This window comes from Thermobia domestica, chromosome 2, assembly GCF_964235325.1.
Source record: "Thermobia domestica chromosome 2, izTheDome1.hap1.1, whole genome shotgun sequence".
NCBI classification, from domain to species: domain Eukaryota; kingdom Metazoa; phylum Arthropoda; class Insecta; order Zygentoma; family Lepismatidae; genus Thermobia; species Thermobia domestica.
In genome coordinates this window covers 79,201,108-79,221,492 of record NC_137455.1, presented here as the reverse complement: position 1 = coordinate 79,221,492, position 20,385 = coordinate 79,201,108, and the positions used below count along the sequence as shown (strand labels likewise).

The 20,385-nt window shown below is 31.9% G+C and overlaps 2 protein-coding genes across 2 annotated transcripts; both read left to right on the top strand.

Moving 5' to 3' along the window:
- Window positions 1–322: 322 nt before the first annotated feature.
- Window positions 323–12,762, top strand: LOC145679087 (uncharacterized). Its single transcript, XM_081749682.1, has 5 exons — window positions 323–420; window positions 2,624–2,755; window positions 10,561–10,664; window positions 11,354–11,426; window positions 11,916–12,762. The coding sequence occupies exons 1-5, from the start codon at window positions 323–325 to the stop codon at window positions 11,941–11,943; spliced, it is 435 nt and encodes a 144-aa protein (XP_081605808.1). The 3' UTR covers window positions 11,944–12,762.
- Window positions 11,916–19,041, top strand: LOC145673175 (uncharacterized). The gene is made up of 2 exons (XM_081742634.1): window positions 11,916–12,004; window positions 14,400–19,041. Exon 2 carries the CDS (start codon window positions 14,408–14,410, stop codon window positions 18,653–18,655), a length of 4,248 nt encoding a protein of 1,415 aa, XP_081598760.1. The 5' UTR covers window positions 11,916–12,004; window positions 14,400–14,407; the 3' UTR covers window positions 18,656–19,041.
- Window positions 19,042–20,385: the final 1,344 nt, after the last annotated feature.

Genomic DNA, 20,385 nt, shown 5'->3' with positions numbered 1-20,385 from the left:
TCTTTCAATGGGATACTGTCACCGGTAACTCTTACCTGGATATGTTGGGAGAGCTTTCCTGTATCTTAGCTAGCATACATGCAATCTACAATAATCATTCAGCAGGATGGTGTTCCACTACATTGAAGCCTTCAGATCCGACATTTTTTAAATGTTACGTTCCCCAATCATTGGATTGACTCCAGTGGAACTAATTTCTTGACGTCTACGTATCTCCGACATTACTTTATTGGATATTTTCTTATTAGGGTATGTAAAAGTCAAAGTGTACTGCACAAAAGTTGACAACATACTGGACTTAAAATATCGCGTAAGAGATGCAATGAACTCTGTCACACTAGACATCCTGCTCAACACTCGGTACGAAATTGACCAGAAGTTAGGCATTCTTCGTGCCATCAAAGGTGCTCATGTGCAATTGTAACGAATTGAAGTGTACTATTTTGTATTACACTAAAACTTTTTCAGTTATATTATCATTTTTAAGTATTGTAATGATGGAATTTAATATATATTTCTCTGCATTAGTTTGAAATGTTGGAGAGTCACTGTGGACATCATGTACTCTTGTTTATTGAAAAAAAAGTAATTTACTTCATTTTATGACAATCGTCTCCCTGAATAGGTTTTCCCTAAATTTGCTCTTATCTTAGATTTTTATTGAAGTAAGACACCAGTGAGTAGAACCATGCCCAATCTTCGCCTCGCCTTTTTTTATTCTTGGTACAGGTATACAGGTATATACGGGCTTACGATAGTTTTTATATGGTTAGAGGGACTTTTTTACCTGTTTGTGGACCGATAATGACGTAATTTTACTCATAATTCACCTGATTTTCCATTAAATAAACACAATTCATTTTTTATTTTCCCTGTTCATTTTTTATTAGCCCACAGAAACCCCTATTCATTTTTATTAGTCCACAGAAAGCCCTGCTCATTTTTTATTAGGCATTAGAAATCCCTATTCATTTTTTAGCAACCCTTAGAAGGCCTTGCTCATTTTTTATTAGTCCGCAGAAAGCCCTGTTCATTTTTTAACAGTGCTCAGAAGCACTGTTTGTTTTTTATTTACCTTATGACGCGTGTAAGATGGTTCCGTTGGCGCCCGTACTGTCTGGTTATGTTTTGACTTTCCTTTATACTTTTTCCGCCCATTTACTTTGTATATTACCGACTGCCGCACTGTATTGAATGTTTGCTTTCCGCTGGCGCCATTACCGTCGCGAGTTTTCAGCCCCGCCCGCTATGTATTTTGCCGGTCGGTAGCCGTGAACGCTAATGGTATTTTCGGCGCACTTTGTATGTGTACCCGATACTTTAACTTAAGTAATAAGACAGGTTACCTTTGATATCACCACTGATGTTCTTTGACGTAGCACTTCGATGACACATGAACCGCACAGATCGTGGTCTTATGATTCCGGAGTTTTTTTTTTAATTTTTAATTATTTGTAGAATGAACTTGATTTTTCCGAACAATTTAGAATTATTTATTGTTATAATAACATTTTCATATATTATAGTAACTTTTAGTTTTCTTTACTGAAAGAAAATTAAAGACAAACCAGCTATGCATCTTTTTTATGTGTTAATACTTTCGAAGATAAATTTCTCTTTGCGTATAAGGAGGTGCTGACATCATGTGGCAGATATTTGTACTACAATGACTTGGAGAACTTGATAGCATATATGACCTGTTTGAAATGAACCCTTAGCGATGGGTTTTCGTGTGATTGAAGTGGGATATTCGTTGTTACTGGAAATTTGGAACTCAATCTTGAAAGCATATGGAACATATTTATTTTTAAAATGTCATTTACCTCTAAATGAAATACAGCTTGTTGAAATATTATTTTTGATGCTTGTGTCTATTTTGATGTACACAAGAACTATAAAGTATTTTTGAAATGAGGACTGTTGATGAGTTATAAATGTAGACAATATCTGATTAACAGCGACAGCTGTTGTAATAAATACATGCTTTGATTTCTAGTGCTATTTTCTGAACCTCTATGGGACTTTCTCCTATAGATGATATTATTTGCAGTGATGGCTCAATGAGTGATATTATCTAAAGAACCACTTTATGGCGACTCTTTAGATATTTTAAGATTTACTTATGTGAAGATATTTATGTCTGTAAGACGCCTCTAATTGTGTACTAATAGACGATTTGAAAGGAAGGGCCACTAAAGGTTACTTTGATGGAATGCTAGTTAAGGAAAGAAAGTGCGATGTATACAGGGGTCATTATTTACAGAGGTTATTGCCATGTAATCAGTAAACGGTTTCCACAATTTTCTTTTTTAAGTGCAATCTTATTTGGAATAACATGCTGGCTAGAAATAAAATAAATAAATTGGTTAACTGTTTGCTTAACCCAAAAACTAGGACAAGGCAGGAGACTGACCCCTCATTTATTATATCTGATGAAAATACATGAGGAAATCAGATTTTATCTATTTTTTTTAAAATAAGCATACCGGTAGAAAGCTGAAAGATATTTTGTAACTAATCATAGATAGGAGAAGGGCGGACAGGTAAATGAACTTATGCTTTGACGGAATTGAAGGACTTTATAAATACATGACCGACCATAGCCGTTTTATTATTTGAGTAGTACTGCGCTTGGTATAGAGAAGATTTATTGTGTGGTCGTATTAGAATTTATTGGTGTACTAGTTTGGTGTTTGATTTCTGCAGATAGGTGTATTGACATTGAAGATTGTTTCAGCGCTTATGCAGAATTAAGGTAAGAAAACTTTAGCTAATTTTATACATAGAAAATATAGAATTAAATATTGCAAAGATTGATTGATTCATGAAATTGATATTTCGTTTTAAACTTTGTTTTATTGAAAGAGATTTGTTTCATTATGGTGATTGTACTTGAGTTTATAGACCTGTTTAGCACCGATTTTTTTTTTAAATGAAACGAACAAATTAATAAACAACGGAAAGCAGAGTTGAATACTGCTTTGTAGGAATAAAAGAATTAATTGCCGAAGACACATACGCTAAAAAGTTTAGCAGTAAAGAAGCTCTATTATTATTATTATTATTATTATTATTATTATTATTATTATTATTATTATTATTATTATTATTATTATTATGAGCTGGAATTTTGCACATTTTGAGCTTAATTTCAAACTTGTTTTTCGTTTTGGAGATTTTTCTATTTTATTATTGTGCAGTACAGAATTGAATCAAAGTTGTAGGAAACATTATTTGTTGAAGTGATTTATTGGAGTTTACTAGTGTGAAATGCGTATTTATCACGTTGGTGTTTAAGGTTTTCTAACTAGGAATCAATTTGAGATTATATATAAAGAGAGATTCCTTCGTTTTGCGAAAAAAGGATTAATTGCAAGAATATTATCTTATTTGGTTGTTTTTCAGTGCCTTTATTATTATTACGTTTGTTTTCCTTATTTTGTAATATGACCATTAAATTATGATGTCAAGTTTAGTGAATTACATTTAGGATGTTTCCTTATAGTTATCGAATACTAAGCTTTTTTATTGTTGATTTTACATACTGATAGTATAAAGTATTGACTTTATATGAAATGGGGCATTGCCTGTGTTACAGGAATTGCTGCGTGACAGAATAATTAAGTTTAAAGGGTTTGAATTATAAAATTTTATGCGTATTCAGCGAGTTGGTAGCAGTAAAAATAAAGAATGTCCAGCTAGGGACAAGTCATGAGATGAAATTGTAGAATAATTTCCATTAACATCTAGATGTTTTATACCACATAATGAGAGCATTTTACGCTTATTGACCGTACTGTTATTTTTATGTTAACCTTGTAATTGAATTTTATTTTCCCACTTAGATTATTTGGATTATGACTTACCGAAAATATACTCTTTCAATTTTACGATTATTGAGTAAAATTACGTTTAAAGTCCAAGATAATACATAGAGTTTATTTAGAACTGTGGCTATATGAAGCATAGCTTAACGTTGCTTCTCCATTGGTGGGTTTCCCACAACTAGGACGTGTATGTTAATTGATTAGTAAGGAACAAGCTTTATTATTACTTTTAACAGTTAGGCTATAGGAGACACGGTCCTATATTTTATTATTATATTCTTGAACCACAGGAAGTAACATGGGGGGACCTCCACCGTGCTAAAGCCGTATATGATACTCCGAGAAAGCTTAATACTTTATAGATGATATCTCTTTTGGACGCATGTAAAATTAAATTTTATGGGGAGGAGCTTAAATGAAAGTAGAAATTGCGTAGAGCGAAATAACAGTTTTTTAATTTATTGGATGTCATAGAGTGAAGCAAAGCGAATAGATTCATAACTGTTGAAATAGCGTAATACAGTTAATATTGACACTTAGGGACAATGGATAGCGTGTATGAACTAAGTTATTAGTTTTTTTTTTAAATGGGTGGCGAAACATAAGTTTCAAAGTTATGGCTATTTGAGACATGAACCTCCAAAGGTGTAATTATATGAGGCATATATTATTGAATTAGTAGCGCCACTTTGTTTGGTTTGAGATTCTAAAAACTGTTAATAATTTTTAAAAAAACGGACGGCACACACGTTTTTTTTTTTAAGTTTTGGAGAACAAATTTAAAGAATTCTCTCACTTTGTTTACTGCATTATATTGTTTTAAGTCACTCAGGGAAAAAACATGCAGTTATAATGATCTGAGGAATAATTCCGACTTTTTACAATTATAGTTGCTAAGTTATGAGGGAAATGATGGTTATTTTGATCCATTAAAATAGATAGAACCCCGAAAAAATCTATGGACATTGTTATAATGCCCTAGCTTGCCTTTGAAGTAAGCACTCTATTACTGATTCCCCCACAATTAAAGAAATATAGGAAATATTTTGGTATGAGGACAAATTGATTAATACTAAGACTATATAAAGGAGTAGTTGTACTGATTTGCTATTTAGATTAATTACATTGTATTTTAGTTTGTAGATTACATTTTTTTAAATTAAGAAATAATGATGATTACAGGCTCCGTAGACACAATTTCAGATACAACGAGCTATAGTACTCTTGAATTTTGTTTGTAGCGTATTATTTGACTTTATTGAAACTAGTATTTCCCGAAACTAAATTTGATTTGTACCTGATTGAGTTTTAATATTATTGGAAACATAATTTTATATCAGAATTATCAAATTAGCTATTAGTTCCGTATTTGTGTAAAATAAGTTGAACAGTATACATCATAAATTGTGTTTTTCACAGTCTTGTTTACAGTAATATTTGAATATTAGCGTACCCGATTTGTTTTATATTTATTTCCGTTTGATAATACAAATGAGAAATCGTTTAGATGGAGAAAAAATTAAATGAAATTTCTTAATTAACAAATATTTGATGCCGGCGAGAAATGTTATAGCACTCCTCAATACTTGTAAGGTTGATTAGTGGGATGTTCAGGACAATACTCAGAAATACATATAGAATTGAAATTGAGAATTTTAGATTTTTTTAGGCTACCTGGATAATGACTTATTTGAGGACATGCCGAAACTTGTATATTTTGACATTTAAAATGCTTAGCGTACACCGGGTTTAACTATATAGGGAACGATACCAAACATATTTAATAGAAAAGTGCCTGAAATGTTATGTAGACTAGATAAGCACTTATGTACCGCTGAGTTGCATACAACCAGGGATACTATCATATTTCAACTTATTCTTTGAAATTTACTATTATAATAAGATGTCATATTTTAGTTTAGCGTCCCACAATTATGACTTTCGTAGAATACTCACCAATTTTCTTTCAAATGTAAGCTAAAGGCGGGGGTGGGGTCCCACCGCAATTTATATAAGATTTTAAACTGTTATGAAATTACTTGATTAGACATGGACACTAAGACCGGGCACTAAGATTGGGGCAGAGGGAATTTTGTATGTACTTGTTAAAGAATCAGTATCTTTCAGTTTATGGTGATTATGAAAAAAATGAAATGAAATCTTTGAGTCCCACCATTATGCCGGTTAGGCTAAAGGAGACGGTGATTATTTTATTTGTTAAAAATAAGGTGTTCGAACAATATGTGAGAGAATAAAAAGATATTCTCCTAATAAATTAGTCGGAGCAAATTGTATTTTGAACTTGCAAAATAAATCGTTTGCTGTGCAAACTCGTTGTTAAAAATAAGGTGTTTGAACTAAATATGGGAGCTAAAATAAGCTCTTAAAAGTATATAGTAAGTGGGAGGAAACGGGAGAACCCCCGAGAAAACTTACGCATTTGATGTTTGTCCACTACAATTTATAAAAAATAAATCCAAACAATGTTTGTCATGAAAATGTTGAAATATTTGGTGCGAGCTGGTATTGAACCCGGGACCCCAAACACCAGAGGTGAATGCTCTACTACTTTTTAAACTTCCTGACTTATTTCCTACTTTAACCACTTTTCAAAACTACTAGGCACGACAGGGACACGAACACAGAAACATCGAGGACAGTTAAAATTCCACCATTGCTACTACAGAGGGACTTGAACCCCCAATTGTCTTTACCTCACAATTATCAGCCTAACGCCTCAGACCGTTCGGCTACACCCACCGGCTTACTGAACCACCGCGGCCCCTTATGAGAAATGATTTTTATATTGATTTGCTTTACAAAGAAAGCTGTTGAAAAAAGTATATAAAAAAATGGAAGGAAACCCACGATTACGCTGATTGTTTACTACAATTTATACAAAACACTTGTTTTTGTCATGAGAACACTACAGGGAGCCAAGAATTCATAGCACTGCCCCCAACAATTTTACTATTGAGTATGGCATACATTCGAGTTAAATGGACGCAATTTTAACTATAAGTAGGATACGCATTTAATTAGAAGATTTCAATATAATCAGAGGCGGAAGAACTGTACGCTGTTAATATTCGTGAAAGTATGAGGAGTAGTCAATATGAATAATAGAAGCAGAAACACTTGTTTCAATTCAATGTGAATACTATTGTTCAAGACACTGACACATGCGAAACTAAGAAAAAAAACTGTTCATTATTTGTAGCTCATACAATTTATATTTGCAGATAGGGCCAAGTTATTGATATTGTTAGAAAATATAGCTGATACATTGTAAAGACTCATTTTCAAGCTTACCAATAATAATTATTAAATTTAGGCATCCCTTTTTTTCTTATAAATAGTCACTAATTTAGTTTAAAGTAGAATGCTTACCCTGGGACCCTACATTAGATAAATGCTTACCCAATGAGAGTCTACGTATATGTAACAGCAAGTATCTAATTAAAAGTAAATCTGTATTAGTTGAGTCCGCTACATATGTATTTACCCTGGGTTTTTAAGTAACTAAGTTCTGAATTACAGATACTTTATATATGTAAAAACACATGATCGTTGAAGCTGCATGAACTCCTATTATTACTACAACTATTGCTACTCCCACTACTACTATTACTACTACTATTAGTACTACTGCTATCGCTACTACTATTACCAACTACTAGTATTACCAATGTCCCCCGCCGCTAGTGCCACTAGTATTCTACCAGTACTACCTCCTAGTACTAGTATTACTACTATTGCTACTCCCACTACTACTACTACTACTACTAGTATTACCATCACTATTGCTACTAATACTCTATCAGCACTACCACTACTAATACTATCAACTACTAGTATTACCACCACTACTAATACTATCGACTACTAGTATTACCACTGTTAGCCACTACTGCTATTAGTATTCTACCACTACTACTACTACTAGTAGTAGTAGTATTACCACTGCCACAATTACTACTGCTACTAATACTCTATTAGTACTACCGCTGCTACTACTACTACTACTACTATTATCGCTACTTCCGCTACTACTACTACTACTATTACTACTGCTACTATCGCTACTTCCGCTACTACTACTACTACTATTACTACTACTATTGGTTGCATGTGAACTATCGAATATCGATTACTACTTGTTGCTTTGTGGTTATTTCTTTGTTCCGCTTGTAATCTAACCTTCTTTCTTCTACTACCATGTAAACTTCTGTATGTATGCCTCTTTTTTTTCTTTCTTTGCCTGTATGCCCTTTTTTCTAATCAAAGTTTCTTTTCTTTGTGTTTCTCTCTAACTAATTTTACCTATTTGCTCTATGCAGAATGCTATTAGATTTCTATTTCACCTTTTGTTCTATTTGTACTTATTTCTATTTTACTCCTTTGTTGATCAGCTTCTAAATTCCCCGTTTCTTTCGTTGGTTTATCTCTATTGAATATTTTTCTTTTTCTCATGTATGTCTATCTCTTTAGAGAATAATATGATGAAGTAGGTAAAAAACTAAGTAAAGTTCCATTAACAAGCCATCTCTTACAGATTAGTATCTTCTCTTGCTTGAGTCTGACAACTTTTTATGTAACCTAAGCTATTCCAATTTATTGTGTGCTACCCTAACTTTGATGGCCTTCCAATTAAATTTTACATAAATTACATCCTGATTCGCTCTTTCTTTGGTTTTCCCTACTATGCTTTAGCTAACATATTCTTGCTTCTGCCCACCCATCTTTACTTGTTATGTAATATATATCTGTCCTTCATTGACTCCATGGTATGGATCGCTAAATATTTTTTTCTGTTGTTGTACTATATGATTTTCTCTTTTACTTTGCTGCCGCTACTTTTATTCCTGCTGTTATTGTACTGAACTAAATTTAATTTATTGTATTTGTGCTTTGCCTCAGTCGTCAATTGCCAATGACTTACAATAAAGACCAATACGGTTATGATCTGAATAATTTGTTTTGAATTATTTTAAACTTTTAAGATCTTGTCCGCAGCTAAGCTTTAACTAACTTTATGGAACCCGGAGGTTCACAGAAGCTCTCCACTGACTTCTATCCTTGCATCAATTTTTTACTTTGTATTCCAATCTCTGCGAGATCCATCCCTCCCAGCTGTGCCTAGGTCTTCCTAATGGTTGTTTTTCCGACTGGTCTTCCAGTCAAGAGTTTGAAAGCGTTATTCCATTTTAGCTACATGATTTGCCCTTCTAGACTTGACGATCCTAACAATGCAGGGTAAACCATATAAATTATGTAGTTCCACCATTTTTCCATTTCCGAGGACTGAATATTCGTTTTAGGATCTTGTTTCAAATACTTTTTAGTTTATATTCTTCCCTCAGAGTAAGTGACAATGTTTTGCAGCCATACAGAACAACAACTAAGCTTTAAATGTTTCCTAAACTCTAAACTTAAGCTCATGTCCTTCTTTTACTTGCTAACTAATTAGTTTGCTACTTCTTAATGGTAAACCAGTGTGGTGCTTTTAACTATTGCATACTCAAGTTTGTTCCTATCCTAAACTAAGCTTAAGCTATTTCAAAAGTTTTCTGCCTCCCTGTTTGCTATTATATGTCTGTTACCAATTCTATTATTAGATGTCTCTTAGAATTTTCAATTGTGCTCCTCTTTGTAGATGATTTTAAGACTGGTGTATGGGTTCCTTATTGTGCTAGCATTATATATTTTTTAAAATGGGTGTTTGCTATTCTATTGTGTTTAGCATCCTTTTTGCTTGGCTTCTACTGCTATTTACTATTATTAGTACTACTACTTGTATTCTATTATAATTTCTTTAACCTAATCCAAACTATTTGACATTAACTATTATGTCTTTTATCTTTCTGTATATAGTAGAAGCTTTCTGTTTGTGTATAATCCAAATTTGCTGTTTTGTCTTTATGCATGTTTTCTTCTTATGCCTGCCTTTGTTTTTTCCTTGTATTTTTTTGTACTCTGTTTTCGTAGACGTTTCTTTATAAATGTTTCCTTTAGGTTTCTCGTAACTTATCAAAACTCCATTGACATCTTCTGTATACCTTTCTTGACACCTCTTCCTACTATCTTATAGTACTGATATTTGAAAATTTAATTCTAACAGAACCAAATGATTTATACATATTTCAGAAATATATATCTTTAGATACACTCAATATTATGTTCTTCTATCTTATATTAGACATACCATATAGTATACTAACATATAAGATAGATATAGATATATCTCTAATGTAAATATAGATAGATAGATATAGTTATAGATAGATATAAATATAATTATAGATATAGATAGATATAGATATAGTTCTAGATATATCGGTATTGTAAATATAGATATATAGTTATAGATAAATATAGATAGTTATAGATATAGATAGATATATAGTTATAGATAGATATAAATATAGTTATAGATATAGATAGATATAGATATAGTTCTAGATATATCGGTATTGTAAATATAGATATATAGTTATAGATAAATATAGATAGTTATAGATATAGATAGATATATAGTTATAGATAGATATAAATATAGTTATAGATATAGATAGATATAGATATAGTTATAGATAGTTATAGATATAGATATAGATATAGTTATAGATAGTTATAGATATAGATATATCTCTAATGTAAATATAGATATATAGTTAGGTATAAGGTTTTATACTACAACATATGCTTTAACACATGTTACGTTATATTTTAGGTTACCCTTTTCTGGCAATACCATTATTACTGGTGTAGTACTAAAAGTATCGAGAAGCACCAACCAAAAGTACCAGAGGAGCAAAATATTTTCTGCTACCAAAGGTATTTCTTTATTCCTTTGTACTTAAATAGATCAATTATGTTGGTGCAAGAATATTATTGAAAATAATACGAAATAGTAAAATAAGAAATTTTTGTAAGTTTCGCAGCGTAGCTGCTCTTACGACTTTCTATAAGAAAGGAGAATATAAAAATAAGATACGATCCAATAAAAAGAAGTTTTCACAGAAAATGATCCGTCAAAGTTAAGAAAAGAACATTAAAAGAACAAGTAGAAATAGTCAAATATATAAGAAAGAACATTAAAAGAACAAGTAGAAATAGTCAAATATATAAGAAAGAACATTTAAAGACCAAATAGAAATAGTCAAATATATAAGAAAGGTTAGCTTAAGTTATGTTGAGTTAGTTTGATTAAATATTCTAATATTCACAGTATAGTTGTTCCGAGTAATTTACAAGTTCTCAATTTTTAGTATTTTCGAAATTATTTGTAGGTTCACAGGGTACCTGTTCTTAGGAGTATGTTTTAGCATACAATCCAATAAATAACACGGAACTTCTAATGAACCAATAAAATAAAATAACACGAACGAATAAAATAATCACACTGTAAGTGTTCTTAGGAGTATGCTTTAGCATACAATCCAATAAAAAATAAGAAGTGAATCATAAAAAATGATTAGGAAAATAAATTACAAGTGTTACTTAGTAATGTTTCATTGTTTCAGGACAGGCAGTTAATTGGAATAAAAGTGGCAGCGGAATTAAGAATTCCAAAGTATCAAAGTTCACAGAAGTAAAGTAAGTATCATTGACAACACTTAATAAATTATGCTTAAGAAATTTTTTTGTAAGTTCACAGAGTAGCTGCTTTGAGCTTGTGTAGCATGCAAATTACTTTTGAAAGAATTATTTTGCATTATTTCATTTGTCATAGCGTGCATTATTTTGTAACCTGCAGATCACTTTATGAAAAACTATTTTGCATTACTTATTTTTTGAGAGCGTGCATTTGTTTTGCACAACATAAAGTTTATAACATGTTTCCGTTTACAACATACATTTTTTTTGTTAACAGTTGATAAATTTTTTCTTGCATACATCTTTTTGAATTTATTTTTTAGTTCACATGTAAGTTTTTTTTAGCATGCAGTTTTGTTAACACCTCTTAATTTTTTTGTAGCACGCAACATAGTTAAATTTTTACAAATTAATTTCTACAGTTTAGTAATACACATTTTTATTTTTATGTTTCACGTAAAGTAATATTGTCTTTCTGTATTATTACAGCATTCAAGTGTTTCATCTTCAACTGTGAATTTATCACTTTTCGACATCTAAGAACATTTAAATAAGGATTTCCAGTTTTTCCAGCGGCGGTAAGTGTTCATATACATTTTTTTTGTTAAACTTTAAAACTTGCTAATAAATAGAAATAAAAATATTTGATACTTACATAAATAAATTAATAAAAAACAATATTTTAATCTAATGAAACTATAATATAAAGAGTATATAATTAAAAACATATTAACAAATAATTTGAGTAAACTAACTTTACATGTGTTTAAGTACATAAACTTAATGAATATTTTAAGACCATGTAAAATTATATTTTCGTTTGCAACTCCTTTAAATTTTAATTACTTTTTTACATTTTTTATTTTACATTCAAAGAGTTTCATATGATGAAACGAATATATGAAAAAATGTATTTTGCAATCAAAAAGTTTCATGTTAGATGTGAAAATTACATTTACACTTTTGCATTTTTTATTTTACAATCAAAAAGCACCATGTAAACATATAAAGAATTGCATTGCAAAATTTAATGTCATTTAAAAATAGACATTAACGTTTACAGGTAAAGTAAAAAAATAAAATTAACTGAACTTTCATTAGTAGTGCATTATAAAAAATAGTTACAATAAATCAAAATTTACAAATTGAATAATGGAAAGTCACAAAATATTTATTAAATATATTAGTTTTCTTTGTTGATGCATTTCATTGAATACTGTAGAACAGTTATCATATTAATTATTTTATTTGTTCTTATTTTGTTTGTTAATTTAATATGCTTTCTCTAACTATACGTATTTTAAATTTAGTAATTGATCTTTTAAATAATGATGCTTTTCCTAATATGATTTAATTATTTTAATTTTTGCTAATCCTATTTAATAAATTTTCTCTGTTGATTGGTGCTTAACTATGATTTGTAAGTAATCGAACTTTCATTCTAACCATACGTAATTTTTCTTAATTATAATTTGTAACAATTAACTATTTGAATGTTATTTTGAATAGAACTGCATTATCTTTAAAATCTGCTATTTCTATGCTATCATTTGTTTAATAATTAGTTTAATTAAATATGGTTTTGCTAACCTATATGGATTAATTCAGTATATTCATTAAATCTCTGCTATATTGTTTGTGTGATATAGTTCTGATGCTTTGGGTCATAAACTATTTTAAACCTTTTGCTAACCTTGTTTCTTAATTGCTTTTTTGCTAAATTGTTTCTTCTTTGATATGTTTTGTATACTACGTTATTTTTATTAATTTGTGTTTCTGTTTATTACTACTTGGATTTTTTTATTGCTAATGTTATTTTGAAATGATGTTTATTCTTTGTATTGTTCACATCAGATATATTCATTTTTTCAAATATGAAAATATTAATGTCCGTGAAAAATAAATATTCGGAAACATTCGGTTAAGTTCGAGAAACTTCGAGAATGTCACATAACTTTAAATAATACATGTTTGTAAAATAGCATTATTACTTTAGAAAATATTTTATGTCGTCTGGGTACGAGATTACAAATTGAACACGATTGGGTACGAGACTTTAAAGTAAGTGTATCTGGGTACGAGATTACAAACTAAATGCATTTGGGTACGAGATTACATTTCCGAAAGTATAAATACGGCGCAGCAAGCCGCGGCGAATCAGTATAGAAGACGTTCCTGTTTGTACGTTGTGTGCTGCAATTGCAAAACAGTTAGATAAATATTACAGGATTTTGTCATTTAGTGTTCTTGGAAACTGTGAGTGGATTTGCCAATTCTGTAAAGTGAGAAAAACTTACGGAGTTATAGTTATCAGGATTTGTTGATAAACCTTTAATTATATTTTCAATAAACAGTGTTAGTATAGGATTGGTATTTTTCGGCAATCTTCGGAAAATTTCGTTAATGTTCGGAAAACTTCGTGTGATATTTACAATATTTTCGTGTATATAAGACAGGCAAAATTGAGCGGTCAGTTAGTAGTGAAGAATTATTGAAATTGTGAAGACGTTCCTGGTTTATACTACGGGGTGCAATTAGTTATCATAAAGTGTCGTTAGCTGATAAATTAAACACTATCTTCGAGAAAATTACTTGGTAAATTATAAGTCAGTTATTGACAAAAAGTTCGCATAAAATTTTGGAAATAGTCCATATCTACGTATATACAAGAAGCTCAAAATTGTTAATTGGTCATTCTACATGAAGCAATTCTACTGTGCAAACCTGTGTAAGTGAGCTCTTGGCCGTAATAGTGGTTGGAAAATATACAAATTTGATCTTAGGTGGAAACATAATTCAGTTTTTTTTGTACTCCAAGGTGTAAATATCGTATTTAGGAAATTACGTCAATTAAAGTTTACACATAAAAGTAAATTAAAGTTTACACATAAAAGTAAATTAAAATATCCGAGTAATATAAATTAGTGTATAATAATAAGGCGAAATAACTAATTAATTGTTTGTTTAAATTAGATTCAACAATGGCATCTGTTAGATCGTACGATGGCACCAACACAATTAAAACTATGTTGCAGATGTTGGAATCTCGTGGATACAACGATGCAGCAGAGATTTTCTTTACGTGGGAGGTGGTGACACAATGTCATGCACTAGGAACGCGTATATATAACGAACAGTATGCACGTTTAATACGTGCATTACTAGAACATTTTGGGCATGACCCACTTGTTATTTTAACAAGTTGTAAGTCCGCAAAGGATATTGTTGATTTATATCGTGTGGGCTTCTTCCGTCAAAATAACATGCGGGATTTAGCGCGTAAAAAATTTAGGGAATTTGTGTCTGCAGGGAAGACTACGGGCTTAACTGCTGATGATTCTGACGAGTTATTGGGTGTTCTTCCAGGGGCTAGTACGAGTTCTGCGCCAGAACATAGTACATGTTCTACATTGGAACCTACATTGTATGGTGCAGGCCAATGGGATTATTTTCGCATTGTTAATAGTAGAACTAAGCACTATCCTTACTTTGGTCTGCGTGGAAAGGAAGTTACCGTTGAGCGTATGCGCACTACTGGAATCGAAGACCCGCAAACATATCTTCGCTCATTATTTGAATTTTTACAAGAGCATACGCTAAATGACGTCGATGATGATATGTACATTGGTATTACTATTGAAAGTTCTGCGTCAAAATTAAACAAACCGGTGTACATGACATGGCGTCCTAAAAAAGAATTGAACCCTAATGTATTATTCCATACAGTTGAAAATGTTTTAAATAGTAATGAACATTTTCTTTTTGGCAAAAAGGTGAATTTTAAGATCCACATTGTTAATCCACGCAAGGGAAGGGGTCGAACCCGTGGATCGGCCAAGTATGAGGAATATACAACTCTTTTGGAAAAGTGTACCATCCCTATGGAAAGAAATGTTTATTGTCTTCCTAAGGCTATCATCCTCGGGAAGGCTAAGGCCGAGCATCGTCCCAAACAGGTATATAAGTTAAAAAACAATCCTGAGCGATTGTTGAAGCAGGCTAAGGATTTGTGCGACGATGCTGATGTTACCATTGAGCATCAAAATGGGTGCACTATTACTGATGCGAAAAAATTCCAAAACAAACTAACCCCCGAATATCAAATTGTCATTTATGAGAAGAACAAAATGACTCGGGAGTATAATATAATATATCCGGGAATTCATGCAACCAAGCAAATCTTAATATTGTACACAGAAGGGCATTATGAGTTGATTACCAATATTACTACACTTTTGGACAAAAAATCATATTGTTGCTATTGTCTGCAAGGATATAATAATGTACAATATCATAGGTGTGAATATAAGTGCCCTATGTGTGAAAAATATCATGAGTCTTGTGGTGACGATATTAAACGCGAGTGTAATGATTGTTTACGACTGTTTCCTTCGCATGAGTGTTTTGCCAATCATAAAAATGTAATTGCACGTGGCAAGACAATGTGTGAATTAAAGAGAGTTTGTCCCGATTGTGGTGATATGTTCGATATGCGAAACAGGAAGTCTGAACACAAATGTGGTGAACATTTCTGCAAAGTATGCTACATGCATGTGGATGGTGACCATATTTGTTTTGTTCAGGCTGCCAAAGTTGAGCACATCGATACCTTTTTGTACATTGTGTTTGACGTGGAGACGATGTTATTACCCAAGAATGAACGGGGAGAACGAGAACATTGCGTGAATTTCGTAAATTGTATTAATATTTGCCATAAATGCAAAGACACAAAGATGGACGATCCATGTTTTGTGTGTGGGGATAAAAATGGATCCCGTAAGTTTGATTTCCAGGATATTGACGGATTTATTAGTCACGTGCTAATAAGTCGGCCAATGTTCAAAAAGATCATAGTACTTTCTCATAATGGAAGTAACTATGACATGCAGTTCTGTGCAAGAACCTTAATAGAAAAACATGATCTCGTACCAAATGTAATAATGACGGGCCAAAAAATTGTGGAAATGAGACTTGGAAATAAAATCTATTTCCGTGACACATATTTGTATATGGGAGTCAGATTGTCCCGACTCCCAGAAGCGTTAGGTTTATCTGGCAATTTGCGAAAGGGATATTTCCCCTATTTATTTAACACATCCGAAAATCAAAATTATGTAGGCAAAATTCCGTCTTTAGAGTATTTTGATGCAGACAGTCTCAGCCCAAAAGAACGGGGACAATTAATCGCCTGGCACCAAGAACGTGCTTTAAGTGGCGAGGAGTATAATCTCCAATACGAGATGATGGAATACTGTAGGAATGACGTTAAGATTCTTGCAGAGGCTGTGATTAAGTTTTCGAACTTAATCGAGGAAAAAACGAATGGTATCCAGTGTTTTATTTCCTCCCCTACAATTGCAAGTTTGGCAATTCTAACCTATCGGTCCTTATATTTACCAAAGGAGGTCATTCCAATTATTCCGCCTTATGGGTTCGATCACCGTGATCGGCAAAGTCTAAAAGCTTTGTATTGGTTACGGTATTTAGAACGTACCAAAGGTAATAAAATTGAACATTCAGGGAATGGATTGGAAAGGCGTATTGGTAAATATAAAGTCGATGGTTATGATAGCAAAACAAATACAGTTTATGAGTTTCATGGATGTTTTTTCCACGGGTGTAAGCGTTGTTTTACAGCATTGCGCCACGTCAGTCTCGATTCTGCCTCTAAGGATAGTACATCCCTACAAGACCGCTTCGAAAAGACCATCATAAAAGCTAATTACCTCAAGAAACGAGGTGTTAATCTCGTTGAAATGTGGGAATGTGATTGGGACCACATGGTGAAAAATGACAAGAGTTTGCAAGAGTTTATTAAAACTCAGTGTAATGATCTTGTTAATCATCTTGTACCCAAGGACGGTTTTCATGGTGGTCGGACCGAGTGTTTTAATGCGTTGTACGAATGTACTTCCGATGAGTTCATTGCATATTATGATGTAACATCATTGTATCCTTGGGTAATGGCACGTAAACCAATGCCCGTAGGTAAACCAAAAATATACAAGGGGCCGGACTTCCCAGATGTGGGAAGTATCAATGGGTTAGTAAAATGCACCATTTTGCCCCCAAAAGATTTGTATTTTCCGGTGCTCCCATATACGTGTAACGGTCGGCTTATGTTTGGCTTATGTCGCACGTGTATGGAAGAAGGTATCAATGATTGCACGCATTGCGACGCCGAGCGTGCCTTAACAGACACATATTGTACCCCAGAACTTCATAAAGCGTTAAAAGTCGGATATAAAATTCTGCAAATTATTGAAGTATGGGAATTCGAACTGTTCGGTTCTGAGGATCGTAATTCATGTAGTTTGTTTCGCGACTACGTGAATTCTTTTCTCCAAATGAAGCAGGAATCTTCAGGATTTCCTGCATCATGTCAAAGTAAAGGAGACAAACAAAAATACATAGCAGATTATTATGCCCACGAAGGCATAGAGTTAATGGAGGATAATATTGGATTGAACCCTGGTCTGAGGTATATCTCCAAGATATTCCTCAATTCGCTTTATGGGAAATGGGGACAAAGAACGGACTTGTCGCAATCCGTAATTGTTGACACACCAGAAAAATTTTTGCATTATCTATGGGCACCGCAATACGAGGTACAAAGCGTATTACCCGTCGGAGATAAACATCTTATTCTTACTTTTCATAATACGGAAAATAAGAATAAGCCCTGGAAATTTTCAAACGTTGTTCTTGCGGCGTTCATTACATCATGGGCGCGGTTAAAATTGTATGACTTGATGACAAGTGTAGGACGTGATAAGGTGTTGTATTGTGATACTGATAGCATCATGTTTGTACAACGCCGTAATGAAAAATCTCCGCTTACATTAGGGCCCTACTTGGGTGAATTAACTGACGAAGTAAAAGATGGGTGGGAAATAGACAAATTTATAGGTTTGGGGCCAAAAAATTATAGTTACCGTATAAAAGAAATTGGGACGGGAAAATTTGATTATGTGTATAAAATTCGGGGTATCACTTTGGATTATAGAACGCGTGAAGAAATTAATTTTGAGCATTTTTACAACCTGGTTCGTGGAAAAATTGAAAGGAAAACAATTAACATCCCAGGTAGGATTACCCGTAAGCGGGGATTTGCCATCGTTTCGCGTCCTGAAACAAAGACCCATCAAATGGTATCCAACAAACGACGACGATTAAATCCTGACAGCACGACTGACTACAGGACATTACCCTTTGGGTACCGTGCCTAATGGTTGGCAAATGTGTGAATGTGTGAGTGCATGAATGTGATGTAAATATTTGTATATATCTTGTTAATAAAATTGAACAAACTGTAAATAACTGAATAAATGGTAAAAAATATAAATAGTGGTATGAATGAAAAGGAAACACGTAACAATTATACACTGTATCATGTTATTCCCGGGTATGCTATATTATCAAATTCTTTAAATATTTTACAGCCTCTCATGCCCTAAATAATTTATATTGTAAATATTTTTCATATTGTAAATAATATTTTAAATTATGTTTATTGTATTTAAGACACAATGTGCATATTATTGTAAATAGTTTTATATATTATGAATTTTTCATATGTTGCAAATAGATTTTTTTCATATAGTAAATTTGTAAATACATTTTTTCATATTGTAAATAGATTTTTTTTCATATTGTAAATAGATTTTTTCATATTGTAAATAGTTTTTATATATTGCAAATAGATTTTTTTTTCATCTAACGTAAATACCATATTTCAAATATTAAATTAGTTTTGTTAATCAAGTTCAAAGAATCAATAGAACATTGTATATATCATTATATTGAAACAATTGCTATATAGTTTACAATTTTTATTTTTATTATATATCAACATTATTATTTTTATTATATACATTCATTTTTTAAATTTTTATTATATATGTACATTTTAATTTTTATTATATATTTTACATTTTCATTTTATTATGTTTACAATTTTTTATTATTATATATAATTTTTTATCATTATTTTTACAATAAATTTTTTAAAACTATATTCCTGCCTTTAATTTCTACATCCTATAAAATTAAAAAAGGTACTTAATGCAAAAAGTATGTGTATTCTGTATAAGATAAAGGAAGAATACATATGCTTCATATACTATTATATAAACTTATTTACATACATTATACTAAAGTATGTGTATTCTGCATAACATAAAGGAAGAATACATATGCTTCATATACTATGATATAAACTTATTTACGTACATTATACTAAAGTATGTGTATTCTGTATAAGATAAAGGAAGAATACATATGCTTCATATGTATAAAAATAGTGTAATAATAAAGGCACAATATTTATACTTTTCATAAAATTGCAATATCAAATTCATATATTCACTCAATGAATTATTATTTTATTAAATTCATTAATAATCTGAGTCAAAAAGCCAACCGAGGTTATAAATATATCCTAAAACATGAAATTACAAAATGCGGTATCGCAATATTTGTTTGTTCGCTCAACAAGTTCTTCTACGTCATCATCAATAAACCACCAACCGCAACCAGGAAATAGCCATCGGCAAAATATTATCAAAGGTAAGTAAACTTTCTCTTCTTACTTAAGTTAAAGTATCGGGTACACATACAAAGTGCGCCGAAAATACCATTAGCGTTCACGGCTACCGACCGGCAAAATACATAGCGGGCGGGGCTGAAAACTCGCGACGGTAATGGCGCCAGCGGAAAGCAAACATTCAATACAGTGCGGCAGTCGGTAATATACAAAGTAAATGGGCGGAAAAAGTATAAAGAAAAGTCAAAACATAACCAGACAGTACGGGCGCCAACGGAACCATCTTACACGCGTCATAAGGTAAATAAAAAACAAACAGTGCTTCTGAGCACTGTTAAAAAATGAACAGGGCTTTCTGCGGACTAATAAAAAATGAGCAAGGCCTTCTAAGGGTTGCTAAAAAATGAATAGGGA